At 38.9% G+C, this 21626-nt stretch overlaps 1 protein-coding gene across 4 annotated transcripts in view; it reads right to left on the minus strand.

Annotated features, from left to right (window-relative positions):
- The window catches only part of LOC117400404 (E3 ubiquitin-protein ligase HECW1-like), a 201712-nt gene that overhangs the window by 136703 nt on the left and 43383 nt on the right, over positions 1–21626 (minus strand). For all 4 annotated transcript variants that reach the window (XM_034000313.3, XM_034000309.3, XM_034000312.3 and 1 more), the window contains 2 exons: positions 5751–6075; positions 849–956 (listed from right to left, as the gene is read on the minus strand). In XM_034000313.3, the coding sequence (XP_033856204.3) occupies positions 849–956; positions 5751–6039 (397 nt within the window). In that variant the 5' untranslated portion in view covers positions 6040–6075. The remainder of the gene's footprint in view (positions 1–848; positions 957–5750; positions 6076–21626) is intronic.

Consider the following 21626-nt stretch of genomic DNA (forward strand, 5'->3'; position numbering starts at 1 on the left):
AACCAGACTAAGAGGAACTAAGAAAATATGGACTTTGGGTGTTTCTTCTCTTTTCTGCGAAGCTGCATATTGACAGTCATTGGTGATGGGCAGGGACACTATTTTGACAATTATAGGTACTTCAATTCTTATTTTAATGGAAATTAGTTTTAGATTTAGATTGATATTCAAACAAATAATTCCTGGGAAAAAATGACTTCTATCTCCATATTTCTCCCTCTTTTATAATCATGTGGTCACCACGGAAAAGCACAGTGGAGACTTCATATATTCTCCCTCGGACTACTCAATCACTGGATTAAATTGAGAACTTTGGGTATTAATGATATTGACTTATTTAATAAAGGCAATCTCAATCAATTTCTGTTTTAACTTAATTTTAGCATCTGTTAAAACCAGTGTGTTGTGTGTGTGTGTTTTTTCCTCTGACAAATTGCTCAAGCCAGTTGACATTTTAAATCAATACCAATAAAGTTCACAATTTGGATTTGATCTGATTGTGTCCACACTGCAACATCTGCTCCAAGGGAATCACAATCTCTTTAGCCTGATAACATCAAATCAATCAGCAAGTACTGAAATTACATTTCATTATGCAGTTCAGATACTAGAGGGCAGATGTCCATATGATGTCTAAAATGATTTTGAACACCACATGGACAGGATTTGGTGGACTCTGGGGTTAATATTGTCTAATAGTATGAGACGTTGCTGCAAATATATATATATATATATATATATATATATATATATATATATATTGTTTGCTCTTGTTACTCAACACACAAACTCATCCTCAATTCCCTCAATGTATGAATAACTATAAATATTTAAACAGGAGTACTTACGTTCCACAAAGTAAGAGCTGGCATCAATTTTCCAGACAATCTGACCTTTGTGGGATCCATTGACACCTCGGTTCTTATAGTCCAGAAAGTTTTCAGAAAGCACCTCATCTGCAAAAACAAGATAATGATTTTTATTGTTATTACTGGGCTCTGTTAAGGAGTCTTTTCATTTAGGATAAAGGATTGGTTCATCTGTATCTTACCAGATAGCATTCTTTGTAGATATTGTCAATAGCCATGCATTTTTGTTGTCTTTTGGGATTGAAAATACAAATTGCAGTCCTAGTAAATCTTCATACATGTATAAGCTGTCAAAAGCTTCACCATGAATTCAGAAATCCATATGCAGAATTTTTTTTTGTCTTCCTTAATTGAAATTAATCACCCCCCCCCCCCCCCCCCCCCCCCCCAAAGTAAAATGTTGCTGTGATAGGAGAAAATGGTCTTGTGTTGTTATTCAGCCTCCCAACAAGAGAGGCCACTGGCCAAGCCAAGGATCCCCTCACAAATACGTGACCATGATGGAAATGCCTTCAATAAAACAGTGGCATACATGTTGAATGCAATTGACAAAAGATTCATGATGCATGATTCACAAGCTCTCATAAACCCTTATGGAAGATCAACCTGACAGCAGTAGTACATTCTTAGATTAATGTAGATACCATTAGATAACTGATAAGTCAGAGCTCCTCTTGCAGCCATGTGCCACCTATCCAAAGATATGGATCTTATTGTATTTGTTAATGTGTGCAGTATTCAGTGATACAGCTATTGACAGACTCTGTGAGATTGCTTTTGGTATACAAAGTGCAGAGCCTGGATCGTACTGAGAACAGCAAGCCAATACGTTACCCTCCAAATGCCCAGTCCCAATGTGGTATATTCCATTAATCTAAACCAGTGATTCCCAACTCTGGCCTTTGAAATCTGTTACAGTCCAGACCTAAATGAGTTGGCTAACCCTTAGCAATTAAATAATTTAGGACCTGGCTGGAAGAAATATTTGGACTAGAAAGAATCTTGAGAGCCATAGGTGGGAACCACTGCTCTAATCTAAAGGTAGATGAAATCCAGCACTGTTCAAATCATTAAAATGGGACTCTCTCTGGCATGCTACAGGTTTTCCAGACAGTAATAGACTCAGTAAGCTCACATGTATTGTTCTGTTTGGTTACACAGGTGGCATTCAGACCCAGTGCAGAAATCTAAAATGTTCCCAGATCTGGAGAACACTTACAGAATGCCAATACAATTACATTAGGGATGTAAATATAGTTTAAGTATGAATTTGTTTATACTTTCTGTGCACCTATAGTTTAAATTAATAAACTCTAGTTCTCCCAGACATAATTACAACAACATTGTACATAGGAACACTAAAATAGTCTCTATACTATATTGTATACATACTATTGTTGTCTATAGCATGTACTCACCAAAAATGCGCCGTCTTTGAGCAGCATTCTAAATACAGCAAGAAAATAATGTTTGCTTTTAGTCATCTAGTTTGTGACGAAACACAGTAGTGTTTGAGCCTTCGCTGATATAACATAGCTCCAGTGGTATTTAAGCTCCAGGTTGCACAGTGCATTTATTTTTTCTTTCAAAATAAATACACACTTGGGACTGGACTTAACTACATGTGTTAAAAAGTCTTCTTTATGGAAGAAGATTATGGAAGCACACAGTAAAAATAAATAGATGTATGTGAAATGGGTGTAATTTCAAAAAGTGTTACATCAGGGCATTTATTGGTGAATTTACTGCTGTTTTTGGTTAAATATATTATAATTATAAAATTAAATTTCTGTATACATAGTTTAAATGTTTAACAAAGTCATTCACTACATCCTGAAATCACATTATACATAATACATGCTTTTCAATCAAATAGAACTGTGTGCTTCTGTAACTCGTGTATAACACTGTATATGGTATGATACTGATTTGATCTAAATTTGTTTATTTATCCCCCTTTTTTACCCAGCAATCCCATTGCATAAAGTAAAACAAAAAAAGTAAATTCTGCATTCTTTTCTAACAGCTCAAAAGTAGCTACTGCTGCAACTTTACTGGTTTGTCTTTCTCATGAGGGATCGAACAAAGCAACAAATATTTGATAAATCATCTTGGAGACTGAGAAAATACCCCTTGATTAATCTGCATCACATAAAGGGGTTTTTAATATTATAGCACGAAACTATTGACCAAAAGCTTTGCTTCACCTAGAATTTTGGGATTGAGACAATTTAGATATATAATACATGGATGAAGGCTATATTTGTATCCTGAGCCATTAAAAAAAGGCATATTACAACAGTAGTGACATCAAAAAGTGATAATTCCTCTAGAGGAAATTATACTTGAACTTTGACCCATTCGACACCTTGAGACCGTCACTTTCAATTCAAACACAAAATGTCTCGTTTTCAATCACTCGACAACACCCACAGTACAGAAATGTTCATTAATGATCAACAAAATGAGAATACATTAAAAAAAATGATGTAAAGCTGGTATATTCATATCTCAGAAACTGGACAGGAACAGGGAATTAAAACAAGGTAAAGGCAATCATCCAAATAAAGCTGAAGCACTAACAGATAACGACATAGAACGTCTGTACAGCACTGAAACACTGTTTAAAAAAAACCAACTGTACTGCTGAACCTCGTCTTCTTTAATATTAGCATCACAAGCGTATCCATGTATTATAAAAAATAATAGATGGGCCTCTTCAGCGAGTTACAGGAAAACAATTCCATCTCGGGTTTCTGTGACAGTTTATAAATTACTCGACCGTCGGTATCATAATTTATGATGTCACAGAAACCCTAGATGGAATTATTTTTTTTTAATTTTTTTATTTTTTTTTTATAAATTTAGTCATTGCCAATTATTTTTATTATTTTCTCCCAATCTGGAATGGCCAATTATTTTATTATGCTCAGCTCACCGCTACCAGCCCTGCGCTGACTCGGGAGGGCGAAGACGAACACACACTGTCCTCCGAAGCGTGTGCCGTCAGCCGACCGCTTTTTTTCACACTGCGGACTCACCATGCAGCCACCCAAGAGCTACAGCGTCGGAGGACAACGCAGCTCTCGGGCAGCTTACAGGCAAGCCCGGCCAGACTACAGGGGTCGCTGGTGCGCGCTGAGCTGAGAACACCCTGGCCGACCTAACCCTCCCTCCCCCCGGGCGGCGCTCGACCAATTGAGCGCCGCCCCCTGGGAGCTCCCGTCCTCGGTCGGCAAAGGAATAGCCTGGACTCGAACTTGCGACGTCCAGACTATAGAGCGCATCCTGCACTCTACGCAAGTGGTTTTAATGTATGCGCCACTCGGGAGCCCCTAGATGGAATTATTTTCCTGTAACTCACTGAAGCCCATCTCTCGCTATATATATATATATATATATATATATATATATATATATATATATATATATACAGTGCTCATCCGTTATAACACGCCTTGTTGTAGTGCGGAATCGGTTATAACACGGTTGGGTCGTGGCTCCCATTTGCTCCATAATGCCATTACAGTAGCCCTTTTATACTCGTTATCAGGCGGAACACAAATAGCACAGTCTTGTAACTATGGCTCCCCACTATAGCGTTATAAAGGGTGAGCACTGCATATATATATATACATATATATATATATATATATATATATATATATATATATATATATATATATATATATATATATATATATCTCTTTCTTTTATTTAACATCATGTAATCAAAGGAACTACAAAATGATATCACAAAAGTCTACCGGAAGCCATAATAGTACTACAGTATTTCATGTTAGGTGTCAATGTCAAATTTTTCTGTTTTAATCAGTTTTTCATTAAGTATTCGGAAAACTACAAAGCGGTATGTAATGCAATATGTTAACGTAACATTATATAGCAAGTTTCATTCGACTTTATGAAGCAAAAAATTTTAATTCAAAAGGGTGATGGAAAACCATAGCTGTACATGCATGTGTATCAAGCAGTTTAGAAATTATCCAAGCCGATTATCCCACACATGCTAGAGAAGTCTAAAGAGTTTCACAAATGATTAATGCTGGAGCTTCTATCCCTATTGGGGTCATCCTTATCTGAAGAGGCAGTGGCAATTGCTTGTTGCAGGAGCGGAAGCAATGATAGATTAACCTCAACTAGAGCATGTCAGGAAAGTTTCTCCTACCTCAATATGCACGATACAGAGTGATCACATATTACTTTCAATATCCATACACTTAGATCATAAGCAGTCATGAATGATAACAATGCATACTATTTTGATGCAGGATGACAGGGTGTTTAATCTATATTATTGTGTCAGTAAATCCATAATGTAATGTGTTTAATGTTTAATTGTTTTTCAATTAACACAATACTAAAAATCTGAATCCTATGATGACCTCATAACTGATGGAAATAGTGCCTGTAAAACAAGCACTTAAAATACTTCCTGCGGGCAAACACTTACAGATGAATGAACTGGTAGAGCCCACGAAATTGGTAATATCCGTACTATAGTGTCAATAGGCAGTAGGACCAGCATCACTTATTTTCTGATGACTTATAATTTGATCATCCTAAACTTAAGACACCATGAGCCAACAATGACATATCTAAAACCTCACCTGAAATGCATATATTTCATTTATATAAAATACTTTACAAACTTGTCCACAGAGAATATTTCCAATCTGCTGTCTAAGCAAAACAAATTGTTTTGATGAACAATGCATGTAATAACAGACGACTACAAAATGACTGAACATACACACACTATTCTGAACCACTCTGTAATGTAAATAACTTAACAAAACCAACTAAAAAAAGCTCTTGTAGAATGAAATACCTAGAAGTGGCAACATTCACAGGAACACTCACCTACAAGATACATTCCGATCCAGTCTCCGGCATCTACCTCTTCTTTAATGTCCCAACAAATTACAATGTTCTGAGACTGCCCAATGGCATAGTAAGAATTGCTGACCATCAGCGTTGAGCGGCTATCTGAGGTAACTAGGTCTGTGTCACTGTTAGACCTTGGCATGGTGATGGCTTCATGGGTTTGATTCCGGACACCAACATTATGAAACTGCTCAGGGTTGTAGCTATATCGCATTGGCTCTTTACATCGACGTCTGTTCTGAGAACTCCTGGATGGTGATGCCATAGCTGCCACGCCTAGAAACCTGTTTTGGTACAAGTTCTGAAACAAAAAAGAAAGGAACATTAATGTTTAGTTTTCAAAACAGGATGGAGTATGACAATCTAAGTGATCATAACAGAATCTAGGGTGATGAGTCTGACGAGCCAAGATCTAAAACACACACTTTAACTGGGCTTTGTTTGGAATAGTGATGCCACAGTATTTAACCTCAAAATTAACTCATTAACATTTGTTTGGAGCACATAGCTAAACCAGGCTGCTAGCCTCGAATTTTGACACAATAATAGCTATGCTGTGTCGGGTTGCCTGTTAACAAATTGGTTAAGTGAAGCCAGTGGCGTAACTTTGGTAAGTTTCTGTAGCTGGGACATATAGTAATAATATTAAAAATAAATTTCATTTCATTCAGATTGGCACCTTTGCAGTTGTGAACTCCATCTTTGTAAGGGCAGTATTTCACAGCCACTCTACGACAATAAGATCCCAATTTTCAAATGGAAAATATTTGTATAGTATTGAGACCATAGACATTGGAAATGGTATCACCACTGAGAAATTTCACAATGAAAAGAACAAAAAAAAAACTTGTAGGAGCAGTTCTTTACTACCGGGCTATACTTTCTCCTCTGCTTGAGATCACCCATAATTAAGGCCCTGTGAAAATCGTGGAAATTTTCTTTAAAATGCACAGCAGTGTCACGTGTAAAGTACTGTATTTTGCGGAATGTGCACTGAACTATTTTATAAATTATGAGTACAGATTATTATTATTTTAATTTTTTCCAAAACGTCAAATATAGAGATAAATGCACTAACATCATCAAAATCAACGTCAAAGTTATTCAAGCACTTTACAGTAGCTTGTGAAACGATGTTGTAATTAACAGCCTGCAGGTAAAGTGTATCTGCAAGAACAGCTTTCAGTTCCAGTACGTCAGATGCATGTTCACCATTTAGGTCTTGCAAAACAAATACAATGTGTAACCCATACTGATCTTGGGCATCAGTCGACTCATCAGTGACCACTGACAAGCAAACAGACTGTTTTACCAATTCCATAATCTCCTGCTTGTTATACTCGGCAACTTTAGGTAAGTGTTCATGTCTCAGCTGGGCTGATGAAAGAATCACTCCACCATTGCTACACTCAGTCTGAAGAATTTACGTAACTTTTTACATAACTTTTTTGCTGGGGCCTAATAGAGACTCCTATACGGACTTGTGATTATACAAATGAATTATTGAGAAATAAAGGTTTTAGTACTCCTGAAATGTGAGGGGGACATGTCCCACACGTAAATTACGCCTGTGAGAAAGGCATGTAGTGGCAGAAAGGATTGAGGCACAAACATAAAAATATCACACATATATATATATATATATATATATATATATATATATATATATATATATATATATATAAATATATATATATATATATATATATATACATAAGTAAATTTCTCGCAAATCACCCAGTGTAACACAGCTGTCTCAGGATTTGAAAAGAGAGAGATTATGTATACTACTAAACTTTTGTTATGGATCATGATTTTCAACAAAGAGTTGTTCAATTGTGTAACATTTATTGATTGGCTCATTGTGTTATTATAGGCTACAGTTTAACTTGTGGAAAAAGATGCATAACAAAATAAGGTTCATAAAGTCATTAATAACTCTAACAGAAAATGGCACATCCTTGTAAGTTACACTGTTTGAATTATTATAAAGACTATTCCTTGCAGTCATGGAGCCAGACTGAATTAAGAGGGGTTGTGGGAACCGGCATAATGTGGTTCCTAGGAGAGGTGCAAAGGCATATATATATATATATACATACACATATATGCATGTATCTACATGCTACAGTGACTCACAACCACATTCAAGTCCTGGAGAGAGCATGCTGCTCTCCAGTGGGATATAACCTGCCCAGTATATTACAGTATATTAGTGTCTGTAATAGAGAGTGATATTAGGATGGGACTCCCATGGTACCGGAATACATTTCGCTTTATGTTTGCAGAAATGGATGGAAACAGAAATTAAACTGGCAGGAACGGGTGGGACCGGGAATAAAGAGTTTTAAATCTCATGGGAACGGATGGAAGCGGAACTGAAGGCTGCGGAACAGATGGGAGCAACACTGAAGGCTGCGGAAAGAGGAGTACAGTACCAAAGTTTGTCAGACAAGCTACAAGAACTTTAGATGTTGTAATATTAAACCAGTCAATATGAGATGTTGTAAAATTAAACCAATCAAATGCGTACTCAGACTTCTGGGTATCCATATAGTTACCAAAACAGACACTATAATCCTCGTATCAACGACACTCATTTTAATTGACACACCCCATTTAGTGATGTCACTGGCCCACCCATTTAATTCAACCCCACTGCATCTTGCTATCGTTGAGTGCAACTAACACTAAAACTGTAAAATACCTAAACATTTTAAATATGTCAACCTCAGTAAAGAATTGGATTAATTAAACTTATTGGGAGTTCAAGTTGGAGTGAAACTCAGAAGACTGTGGCCCTCAAGTTTTTTTTTTTAATTTATTTTTATCAACACATTATGCATAAAATGGTTGAAGTAGGTTTATGTGGTTCTTGTTACTCTTGTAATAGGTAATATGGCAATAGTGAATGACATTTTAAAAAATTCAACAAGGAACAGGATGAGAATGAAAACTACAAGAAAAAAAGGTGAACCCATAAAATAGCCTGCCTCAAAGGTCTGTCATACGAGAGGCTAAAATAAATCAGTCTCTTCTATTTTTCTTAAATATCACAGGACGGAATGGGACAGGCCATTTTTTGACAAGACGGGATGGGACGGGAATGAAAAAAATGTGTAAATTCTGATTCGACAGGATGGGAACAAAAATTACACTGAAACATTTCACGGGATGGGATGGGACGGGACAGGAAAATTTATGATGGGACAGAACAAGTTTCATTCCTGTGTCACTCTCTAGTCTGTAACTAATGTTTCGGGGCTCAGAAAAACTACATCTACACTGATGCCAGCTCAGAAACTCTCTGATGCCATGAGGGCGCAGACATACCATCTGTCGCCTTGGCAGCTCAGACAACATCTTGAGGCAAGGGTGGGGCGCTCGAATACCACCTGTTGAGCCCTGTATGTGTACCTGCAGTTTTGTTGTTCAAGATTCCAGTATTGTTGTGATTGTGTCCTGTACTGTCTTTGGATTTGCTGTTCCTGAATATAACTCTTTTAATTTAAGTTAACTGACTAACTTATTATTTTTAAGAAGAAAACAAACCTTACACCCTCCAAACAATTAAGTCATAAACACATTTTTTAAGGGTCACTTCCTGTGTGTTTGCACATCGGTATTAAGAATCGGGGCAGCAGTGTGGAGTCGTGGTTAGGGGCTCTGGACTCTTGACCGGAGGGTCTTGGGTTCAATCCCAGGTGGGGGACACTGCTGCTGTACCCTTGAGCAAGGTACTTTACCTAGATTGCTCCAGTAAAAAGCCAACTGTATAAATGAGTAATTGTATGTAAAAATGATGTGATATCTTGTAACAATTGTAAGTCGCCCTGGATAAGATCTGCTAACAAATAAATAATAATAATAAAAGAATCAAATGAGGCTGGTATGAGGTTCAAATGAGCCATAATCTGCGTACCTCTGACACATCCAGCAAAGTTTCAGATGGAAGATCAACCCTCTTCACTGACGAATCCAGATTCTGTTGTGGAATCAGCATTCAAGGATGAACCTCCATGTCAGTGCAGGAAACTACCATCTATGCAAAATCCAATAAAATTGCCAAACATTGCTTTTCCGCCCTCCCTTTCCTTAACCCCAAACAATTACCAATTTCTGTGTCAGATTCTTCCATATTTTAAATAAAAACAATTGTGTAGCTTTCATTTTTAAATAAGGAAAATGTAAATACAATATTGTTAAGTGATGTGACTTGAATCCAGAGGCTGAAAAGTTTGTATACTAGCAACACGCTGATGTTGGCTACCTACCGTTGCTAAGAGAAAAATGTGTTAATGTGTTGTTGTTTACAATGTTTTTCTATTTTATATGTGGTCATGTATTTTCTTTAACTTAAGGGGGTACTAGGATAGGATTAATACAAGAGTTTCTATGATCTTCCACAAGTCAAATACAAGTCTGTCAAAAGTTACAGGAAGTAGATATACTTTGTATTGAAATGTTTGTTGCAGTGTTAGCTAGCAGCTGCAGACACAGAAATGTGTAAGCATTTAAATAACCTTCTGTAAGACTTAAACTCAAATAATTGTATTTTTAATATATATATATTTTTCTCAATAAAAACTTTTTTTCCCCTTAACAGTGTGGAGTATGGTGTGTAGATAAGTGGAAAAAATCCTCATCCTCATTTAAATGCATGAAACTCTGAGGCACTGACACAACAAAATGAAAAAAAGTTCAAGGGGGTGTAGACTTTCTATAGGCACTGTATATATACAGTATATATATATATATATATATATATATATATATATATATATTGTAAAAGATTTGCACTCACTCGGGTTCGTTGCCCCTTTAAAAATAGACCCGGCACACAGAAATGGATTTCAAGCGCTGGTGCGCTATTTTTAATCAACACAAAAATCAAAACAAAACACACAAAATAAACACCTAGCTCGGTACGAGCACTAACTAACACACAGGAACACCCTGGCTAACACGGGACAGCTACACTGTTTCCCCGTCCTTACAAAACACACTGGTTTTATGGAGTGAAGCAAGGGACCAGGCAGGCGACTGTGCCTGGCTGTACTGCGACCTGGGAGCCAGGTCAAGCGGAGGGAGGTCTGGGCATTCCGGCCTGGTGTCCACGCTGCCGGGACAAGGGACCTCCCTCGGCAACGCCGGACTGGCTTGCAGGGGAGGCGGCACATCCTCCCCCTTGACTTCCACCGGTGACTCTGGCAACAGTGGCTCCTCCCCTCTGGGCTCAGAAAGCAGCGGCTCCTCCCCTCTGGGCTCTGGAAGCGGCGGCTCCTCCCCTCTGGGCTCTGGAAGCGGCGGCTCCTCCCCTCTGGGCTCTGGAAGCGGCGGCTCCTCCCCTCTGGGCTCTGGAAGCGGCGGCTCCTCCCCTCTGGGCTCTGGAAGCGGCGGCTCCTCCCCTCTGGGCTCTGGAAGCGGCGGTTCCTCCCCTCTGGGCTCTGGAAGCGGCGGCTCCTCCCCTCTGGGCTCTGGAAGCGGCGGCTCCTCCCCTCTGGGCTCTGGAAGCGGCGGCTCCTCCCCTCTGGGCTCTGGAAGCGGCGGCTCCTCCCCTCTGGGCTCTGGAAGCGGCGGCTCCTCCCCTCTGGGCTCTGGAGACTGCGGAGCTACACTAGCCTGCTCCCATTCCAGGAGTAACCGCTCCAATTCGGTTGGCTCCCGCTCCTGTCTCTTCTGCGGTGCCAACCCCATCTCTCTCTCCCATCTCTCCAGCTGCTCCTTCTGAGCAGCGGCCTTTCTATTAATCTGCTCGATCAGGTACCATAAATCCATCTTTCTGGGTCGTAGGGGCGCCCACACTTTCTGACACCAAATGTAAAAGATCTCCACCCACTCGGGTTCGTTGCCCCTTTAAAAATAGACCCGGCACACAGAAATGGATTTCAAGCGCTGGTGCGCTATTTTTAATCAACACAAAAATCAAAACAAAACACACAAAATAAACACCTAGCTCGGTACGAGCACTAACTAACACACAGGAACACCCTGGCTAACACGGGACAGCTACACTGTTTCCCCGTCCTTACAAAACACACTGGTTTTATACAGCACTTACTTTTTAGCTCATGACTGCCAGGAAGCAGAGCACACCTTTCTGCCTCCTTCTCCTCAGCAGCCTTGAGCAGACTAGCTGCCTCTCTTAAATACCCTGCACCTGTTTTTAATTTAACAATAGCTACCAGGTGCAGGGGATAATTAATAATAAAACAATTAACAAATCAATGAAACAATAAACCAAAACAATTAAACTAAACCAATGTGCATTCCACACATGTTTTCCACTCATGGAGGCTTTAACCCCCTCCCTGCTGTGTTACAATATATATATATATATATATATATATATATATACACATAGTAGAAAATATAGATGCCGGCACTACAGAGATGTTTCAGTCCATTTAATCAGATATGATTAAATGTACTTTGTGAAACTGAAATATCATAATTGGATAAATCTCCACCCCCGAGTTAAGCTGTGAGTCTGTTGGGATAGGTCTCTACCAACTTTGCACACCTAGATTTGGCAATATTTGACCATTCTTCTTTACAAAAGTGTTCAAGCTCTGTCAAGTTCCTTGGGGTCTGTTGATGGACAGCAATCTTCAAGTCATGCCACACATTTTTGATTGGATTTAGGTCTGGGCTCTGACTGGTCCACTCAAGGACATTTACTTTTTTGTTCCTTAGCCACTCCAGTGTAGCTTTGGCTGTGTGCTTTGGGTTGTTGTCATGCTGAAAGGTGAACTTCCGTCCCAGTTTCAGCTTTCTTGTAAAGGGCAGCAGGTTTTCCTCAAGGACTTCTCTGTACTTTGCTCCATTCATTTTCCCTTCTATCCTGACAAGTGCCCCAGTCCCTGTCGATGAGAAACATCCCCATAACATGATGCTGCCACCACCATGCTTCACTGTAGGGATGGTGCTCTTTGGGTGATGTGCTGTGTTGGGTTTGCGCCAAGCATAATGCTTTGCATTTAGGCCAAAAAGCTCCATTTTAGTTTCGTCAGACCACAAAACTTTTTGCCACATGGCTACAGAATCTCCTGAGTGTTTTTTTGCATACTTCAAACGGGATTCAAGGTGGGCTTTCTTTAGTAATGGCTTCCTTCTTGCCACCCTACCATACAGGCCAGATTTGTGGAGTGCTTGGGATATTGTTGTCACATGCACACTTTGACCAGTCTTGGCCATAAAAGCCTTTAGCTCTTGCAAAGTTGCCATTGGCCTCTTGGTAGCCTCTCTGATCAGTCTCCTTCTTGCTTGGTCATCCAGTCTGGATATTCAAGGCCTTTGATATTTTTTTATACCCATCCCCTGATCTGTGCCTTTCAATAACTTTGTCCCGGAGTTCTTTTGAAAGCGCCTTGGTGCTCATGGTTGAGTCTTTGCTTTGAAATGCACTACCCAGCAGAAGAAACCTACATGGAACTGCTGAATTTATCCTGAAATCATTTGAATCACTACAATTTAACACAGGTGGAGGCCACTTAACTTGGTGTGTGATTTTGAAGGCGATTGGTTACACCTGAGCTAATTTAGGATTGCTATTACAAGAGGGATGGTCACTTATCCAACCAAGCTATTTCAGTTTTTATTTTTAATTAATTTTCTACAAATTTGTAGAATATTTTTTTCACTTGGAGGTTGTGGGGTAGGATGTGTAGATAAATTAAAAAACAAACTATTTTAATGCATTTTAAATCCAGGCTATAAGGCAACAAAAGGTGAAAATTTTGAAAAGGGGTGTAGACTTTCTATAGGCACTGTATAATATATATATATATATATATATATATATATATATGTATATATATATATATATATATATATATATATATAGAAAGAAAACTGTTCAAATTCAAGTCAAAGAGATGGTAATCTTAGAAGGAGCAGCTGAAGTTAAGCTGTCTCCAATCTGGTAATCAAGGAACATATTTAAAGGGGTTCTTTGGTTGTGCTCGTTGTTGGCGAGTAGGAGATGGTTTGGAGACCTGGGTGTCAACTGGTATGAAAGGAGAACAATTAATTGTGGAAAAGGAGAATTATTTTGTTTGGAAAAGTAACCCTGTAGGAGCACAAGCCGGCAGATAACCTGTGTAAGTCAGAACAACATTTGTCGCTTGGAAACTGCAACCAGTATCGATCAGTGTGTGTTTTCTGTTTATTTTGTTTTGTTGGATAAACAGCTTAGCCGTTCCAACCGCAGTGGGAGAAAACTGTGTTTAGTTAGGACTCCGAGTGGAGTTAGGTTTTTCTTTTGATACCCGTTGGGGCGTTGTGGCTTTTTTTTTTACTGTAAATAATAAAGCACACTGTTTGTTTTGGAAGATCGACTCTGGCCTCTGTAACAGGGGAGATCTGTACTTACTGTCTGGCGTATGCATGGTGCTGCAGGAAGAGGGCAGCAGCCTCGTAAGATCCACCTGTCAGTCATGGCAAAGACACGGAGAGGTGGGGAAGAGGGTGTGTTGGATTTCCCTCTCTCTGAGTGGCTGAGAGGCGGGCCTTGGGGGATTGCTGAACCTTTAAATAACGCTCTGTTGTTCCCTCCGATCTGCCCCTCTAAGATGAGAAACGAGCCAGCGGAAGCGCTGCTGCCGGACCAAGCACAGCCGGAGAGGACCAAAACAAAACAAAATAAAAATATATATATATTTTTTTAGTAGCTGGGAAAAGACTTGGGCAGAACCCCGGAGAGTATCCGCATAGTATAGTGAGGGAACAAGTGAGCGTAGGACGGAGACCCGGGCCGTGCGGATAGCGATGGTCGGTGGTAAAGCTGCAGAGTGCAGCACCTTCATTTTGTAGTTTTATTACTGTGTTTTATTTTCCCTTTTTCTTTCACCTTTTGTCATTCATTATTATTATTTTCAGAGCGCCTGTGAGTGTATCCGCATTTGAACTGTTTACCTGGGTTGGTATTCTTGTGGACCTGATTACTGTATCCGGTATACAGGCCATGGTTAGACAGAGACCTGGAGAGGCCTACAAGCCACAGTGTGTCGCACCCACTGTGAAATGTGGTGGAGGATCGGTGATGATCTGGGGGTGCTTCAGCAAAGCTGGAATTGGGCAGCTTTGGCATGAATCAAGCCAAGTACAAGGTTGTCCTGGAAGAAAACTTGCTTCCTTCTGCTCTGACAATGTTCCCCAACTCTGAGGATTGGTTTTTCCAGCAGGACAATGCTCCATGCCACACAGCCAGGTCAATCAAGGAGTGGATGGAGGACCACCAGATCAAGACCCTGTCATGGCCAGCCCAATCTCCAGACCTGAACCCCATTGAAAACCTCTGGAATGTGATCAAGAGGAAGATGGATGGTCACAAGCCATCAAACAAAGCCGAGCTGCTTGAATTTTTGCACCAGGAGTGGCATAAAGTCTCCCAACATCAAAGTGAAAGACTGGTGGAGAGCATGCCAAGACGCATGAAAGCTGTGCTTGAAAATCAGGGTTATTCCACCAAATATTGATTTCTGAACTCTTCCTAAGTTAAAACATTAGTATTGTGTTGTTTAAAAACGAATATGAACTTATTTTCTTTGCATTATTCGAGGTCTGACAACACTGCATCTTTTTTGTTATTTTGACCAGTTGTCATTTTCTGCAAATAAATGCTCTAAATGACAATATTTTTATTTGGAATTTGGGAGAAATGTTGTCAGTAGTTTATAGAATAAAACAAAAATGTTCATTTTACCCAAACACATACCTATAAATAGTAAAACCAGAGAAACTGATCATTTTGCAGTGGTCTCAATTTTTTCCAGAGCTGTATGTACAGACGTGCTCAAATTTGTTGGTACCCTTACAGCTCATTGAAATAATGCTTCATTCCTCCTGAAAAGTGATGAAATTAAAAGCTATTTTATCATGTATACTTGCATGCCTTTGGTATGTCATAGAATAAAGCAAAGAAGCTGTGAAAAGGGATGAATTATTGCTTATTCTACAAAGATATTCTAAAATGGCCTGGACACATTTGTTGGTACCCCTTAGAAAAGATAATAAATAATTGGATTATAGTGATATTTCAAACTAATTATTTTCTTTAATTAGTATCACACATGTCTCCAATCTTGTAATCAGTCATTCAGCCTATTTAAATGGAGAAAAGTAGTCACTGTGCTGTTTGGTATCATTGTGTGCACCACACTGAACATGGACCAGAGAAAGCAAAGGAGAGAGTTGTCTGAGGAGATCAGAAAGAAAATAATAGACAAGCATGGTAAAGGTAAAGGCTACAAGACCATCTCCAAGCGGCTTGATGTTCCTGTGACAACAGTTGCAAATATTATTAAGAAGTTTAAGGTCCATGGAAATGTAGCCAGCCTCCCTGGGTGCGGCCGCAAGAGGAAAATCGACCCCAGAGTGAACAGAAGGATAGTGCGAATGGTAGAAAAAGAACCAAGGATAACTGCCAAAGAGATACAAGCTGAACTCCAAGGTGAAGGTACGTCAGTTTCTGATCGCACCATCCGTCGCTTTTTGAGCGAAAGTGGACTCCATGGAAGAAGACCCAGGAGGACTCCACTTTTGAAAGAAAAACATAAAAAAGCCAGACTGGAATTTGCTAAAATGCATATTGACAAGCCACAATCCTTCTGGGAGAATGTCCTTTGGACAGATGAGTTAAAACTGGAGCTTTTTGGCAAGTCGCATCAGCTCTATGTTCACAGACGAAAAAATGAAGCTTTCAAAGAAAAGAACACCATACCTACAGTGAAACATGGAGGAGGCTCGGTTATGTTTTGGGGCTGCTTTGCTGCGCCTGGCACAGGATGTCTTGAATCTGTGCAGAGCACAATGAAATCTCAAGACTATCAAGGCATTCTTGAGCGAAACGTACTGCCCAGTGTCAGAAAGCTCTGTCTCAGTCCTCCAACAGGATAATGACCCAAAACACACAGCTAAAAGCACCCAAGAATCGATAAGAACAAAACATTGGACTATTCTGAAGTGGCCTTCTATGAGTCCTGATCTGAATCCTATCAAACATCTATGGAAAGAGCTGAAACTTGCAGTCTGGAGAAGGCACCCATCAAACCTGAGACAGCTGGAGCAGTTTGCTCAGGAAGAGTGGGCCAAACTACCTGTTAACAGGTGCAGAAGTCTCATTGAGAGCTACAGAAAACGTTTGATTGCAGTGATTGCCTCTAAAGGTTGTGCAACAAAATATTAGGTTAGCGGTCCCATCATTTTTGTCCATGCCATTTTCATTTGTTTTATTATTTACAATATTATGTTGAATAAAAAATCAAAAGCAAAGTCTGATTTCTATTAAATATGGAATAAACAATGGTGGATGCCAATTACTTTTGTCAGTTTCAAGTTATTTCAGAGAAAATTGTGCATTCTTCGTTTTTTGTGGAGGGGTACCAATAAATTTGAGCACGTCTGTATATATATATATATATATATATATATATACACACACATACACATACACAAACTGATGCACAAACGAAACACAACACTCAGGTCTAATGGATTTAATCAAATATTTTAAACAGAGATATCAAACAAATCAAAAGTTGGGGGGGGGGGGGGGGGTTCTGTAGCTGGGCATGCATGACGAGAGTATTGTGTCTAAAATAATAAAATATGTTACAAACAAGTCTAACAAAACATTGCATCTCTTCTATGTCTAATTAAAAGATCCAAAGACATTCCTGCGGTAATCATTCAACACAATAAATTGTTGGCACAATTTTATCATGAGTGTGACAAATAGCTATATTATTCAGTCGCTTCCGAGTCATGGAATTACAAAGCCATGAAGAGCACTGAAGCTCCGCTCAAACAGGAGCCTGGATCAGATCCCTGTAATACAACCGGCCCCTGAGGCAGCGTTGAGTGCTAGAGCGACTGTGGCATAATGCAGATTTAATGAGAGGGATGAGAATTGTCCTTGAAATATATTTCTAGAAACGTTGAGGTTTCCCCACAATTCAAATACTTAAGATAAATAGTTTTTATATTAAAATGATGCTAGTACTGCATTTGTATAAGAAAAGGGTGTTTTTAAAAAGTATTTTCAGCTTCCAGCCACTTAAAATATGCAGATGTAGCTTGAAACTCAAACCACAGTGTATCGACGATAATGTGAATAACACCAAACTCCAGACAATGAGTTGCAAACTTTAGAACTCAACTTCACTATGATGAATACGATAATGTTTGTTATGGTAATTGTTTATCTATTAGTTTTAAAAATATTTAGTAAAATGTGACCAATGTTTTTGGAACATTGATAGAGATGCGAGAGTCTGTGCAATGTATTTAAACACACAAAATAATTCAGAATCAGAAATATCTCGTGATTAATTTGGTATAATTGTGTAAAAAGTTCTTGGTAATGTATTTAGTTTTTATTGATGTCTATATTTGCACAAAACACAAAGGTCATGTTGCTGTTTTAAGTTTACTGTTTCAATTTCAAATGAAGTGTTAAACTGTAAGTAGACAGAAACCTCAGTGATAACTTTAGTAAATAGCACGAGCTATGGTGAATTACAAACTTAAACCATTTCCCTGTTTTGGACACAGCAACACGGTGTGTCCTCCTCTATCTTTGTCCATCCATTTGCCATTTTTCCCCAACATTACTGGGATCTCATTTGTCAGCCGGGGTCTTTAAAGTACGCTTCACTTTTCATTGGTCAGTTTCTCTAGTTAAGGTGTGTGCAGCTCCAGGATCGGCGTAACATTGGGTCAGTGGAGCCTGATCCAGATCCTCGTAGTAAAACACCATCTCAGGATCCGGCTCCAGTGTTCCTGGATCTGATCCCATTTTCCTTCATCAAAAATATATTTTTAAATTGTTATAAAACACGATTCACTCGCAGTACTGTTTCAACTAACGAAGAGCAGCTCTGTCCTGAATTTCAGCAGTTCACTACTGGACTGGAATGTAAGCAGAGACACATTTGAAACTAGTCTCGATGAGCATCTTATTTCACTTATGTTATTCCACTTAATTGGAATAACAAAAATGTATCTCATGCTAGATTTATATATAAAATTTGTCACTCCAGGGGGAATTCACTTTGTGAAGAATTATGCATGACCAATTATCAGAATTTCTTTTAATGTTGATTGCCAGGAGTTGTGCATATATGCCTGACAAAACCATGACAAAAGACATTCTTCTGCTTCACTGTGAACTCCCAAGCGTATTAGTTTCTGACTCGGATTGAAGGTTCACTTTGCTCTTCATCTTTCAGCCAGCTGTTCAGGGTAGTATTTGGTATTCGTATTAAACTGACCGACTCGTTGTTGTATTGAGAGTGTCATTCTGGGTTAATCCACACAATAAGACACACACCAGTGAGCCAGTTACACCTTACTAGCACTAGCAGAAGCGCGTAACTACATTGCCAGCTTTAATGCAAACTGGCAATGGGAGATTTCAAACTAGGCTACGTAATCAAAGCTCTGGAAATTTAAAGACAGATGAATAATAAATTGAAGCATTGATTACTTGTTGCATCTCCAATTTAAAATGTTTATTGATGTTTCACATTGTAAAAAGAAAACACACACACATAGCCCCACTGCTGTAAATAGAAATCTAGATAACACTATCACGATAAACAAGACCACCATCCCCAACACATGTAGCATTCAGGGTTTCTATGAACCTCAAATAATTGAGACATGTGACACTGGCATCTGCAGCTTTGTAAAATTACTGGCACAAAAGGGTTTGTTGTTTGTGTACAATACCCATGATAGCACTTCACAGAGAATCACTGAATAGAATTATCTACAGAGTCTAAATCTAAATCACCCAGACACCAAAAAGTTATAGGACCCCAATATAGCAGCCATCGTAGGTCACATGTCAAGGTGCAGAGCATAACTTTTTTCATAACACTGAAAATATAAAGTAATCTGTCCATTCATAGCAGACAGGTAGTCTGACACAGAACAACGTGCTATACACGTTCTACTTGAGCAACAAGGGGTGTCCCCTGCCTCTCTCCAGGGTGCTGGGATTCCCCTTTGATCTCCCGGGAAGTAAGCTGGAAACAGCAACCCTTTGTTTTCATTTTTGTCTTGACTACAGGGCATTTTATTTTTTAAAGTCCATTCTGGACAGTTTGTTTTTTTATTACCGAGAGATTGTTCTGTTTTGTGCTCCAAGGTATTTTTAAAGTACTTTTGTGCGTGCTTGCAAAATAGCTGGCGAGTGCGTTTTAAATCTTAGATGTTATGTGGACAACACTGTTCTCTCACACATGCACTTATACTTTTACAGTTACTGCAATAAAACCAACAGGGCTAAAACCAATATTATGAATACAAATCTTTGTTCTCCTGTAATACTTCACCAAACTCATTTATACATGTTGCTCAGCACACACCTATGAATAACACTGAAGAATATTCATATAATGAAACTGGTTTCCATCAACTTCTCTTTTCGATTAACTGTTTCTTTCAGGGTTTTCATTCAATAGAAGTGAGGATCCAATCTGGATAATTACCTGACAAAGCAGCATCAAAATGGGCCTATCCTCTGTTTATATAGAACCAATAAGCGGATTTCGGTACCAACTAATACAAATACAGTTACGTATAAACTTTGTTACTGTTAATTTGAGAAAACACAAACTGTCAAGCCTGCTATACAATGTTGTCTATGAGCCTTAAACTTGACTGAGAGAATCACAAAATACAGTTAATTACCAAGTATAAAGCCAATATCATCCAGAAAACAAAAAGTCATTGGCTGCAATCTTGGGTCACAGGTCAAAGTGAAGGGTACCACTAAGAATATGTTGCATCTAAACTGGTTTTATTATATACAAGCATTTGAAATAGTGCAGGGATTATAAAAACATTAAAGTGCCCTTCAAAGAGATGCTTAATAAACATTTTATATTTAAAGGGCTTGATAAATCTATCCATGGAAATGCACTCAAAGGTGATTAGGCAGTGGTAATCAATTTCAGAGAGACTAGGCCTGGGAAAAAAAAAAGACAACAAAGAGTTGCCCGCTTAGCGTAGTAAAATCTCTTCTTGTTTTGGTCATGCTCACATGCAGTTGGGAGAGATCCCCCACAGTCTCTTGTGATATTTGAGAGGCCTTGTGGTATTAAGGAGGATGTGAAGTGAGAGGGCACTGTCTCGTAATCAGTGAAATAGAGTACCAGCTGCTACTGAGAATATGCTATCCCATCACTGACAGTTACTGCCTGTGCTGGAGACTGAAGGTCTTTGTTGACAGCATTCAGAGCCGCAGTAACTGTGCTCTCAAGCTGGTCTATTAGCCTATATACCTATACAGTGCTTTGGCAAGTCCCCAGACTAAATTCAAGCTATCCCCCCCTTCAAACAGACCAAAGAAGCTAAACAAGGGTATAAAGCTAATGCAATATACTTTTTGGCTATGGATTTATGGAAAACAGATAAAATGACTGCTTAGAGGTATTTTTATTAATTGATTTAACAAAGTTGCCAATAAATCATCCCTAGGGAGAAAATAGGTTTTATACAGAGATCACTAAAATACATTACTTTGTGTTTATTTTATGAACTTAATATATATTTTTAAAAAACTCCTCAGACATAGGTGTGTAATGATAGAATTCAAATGTATTATTAATGGCATTACCTTGAGACAGGCGAGTCTGCATTTAAAGTACCTAGTCTCTCAAAGGAGTGTTCGGTAGGTATTGGAATTTGTATCTATATGCAGTGACCATCTGGAGAATGAATGTGAATGCAAATTAAATAAATGTTTCATACCAATAACACTGAAAGTCCAATTGTTTACAACTTTAAAAAGTTAACATAAACCAGGTATTCTGTCTGGACATTTCATTTACCATTAAATAA

Source organism: Acipenser ruthenus, chromosome 4 (assembly GCF_902713425.1).
Source record: "Acipenser ruthenus chromosome 4, fAciRut3.2 maternal haplotype, whole genome shotgun sequence".
NCBI lineage: Eukaryota > Metazoa > Chordata > Actinopteri > Acipenseriformes > Acipenseridae > Acipenser > Acipenser ruthenus.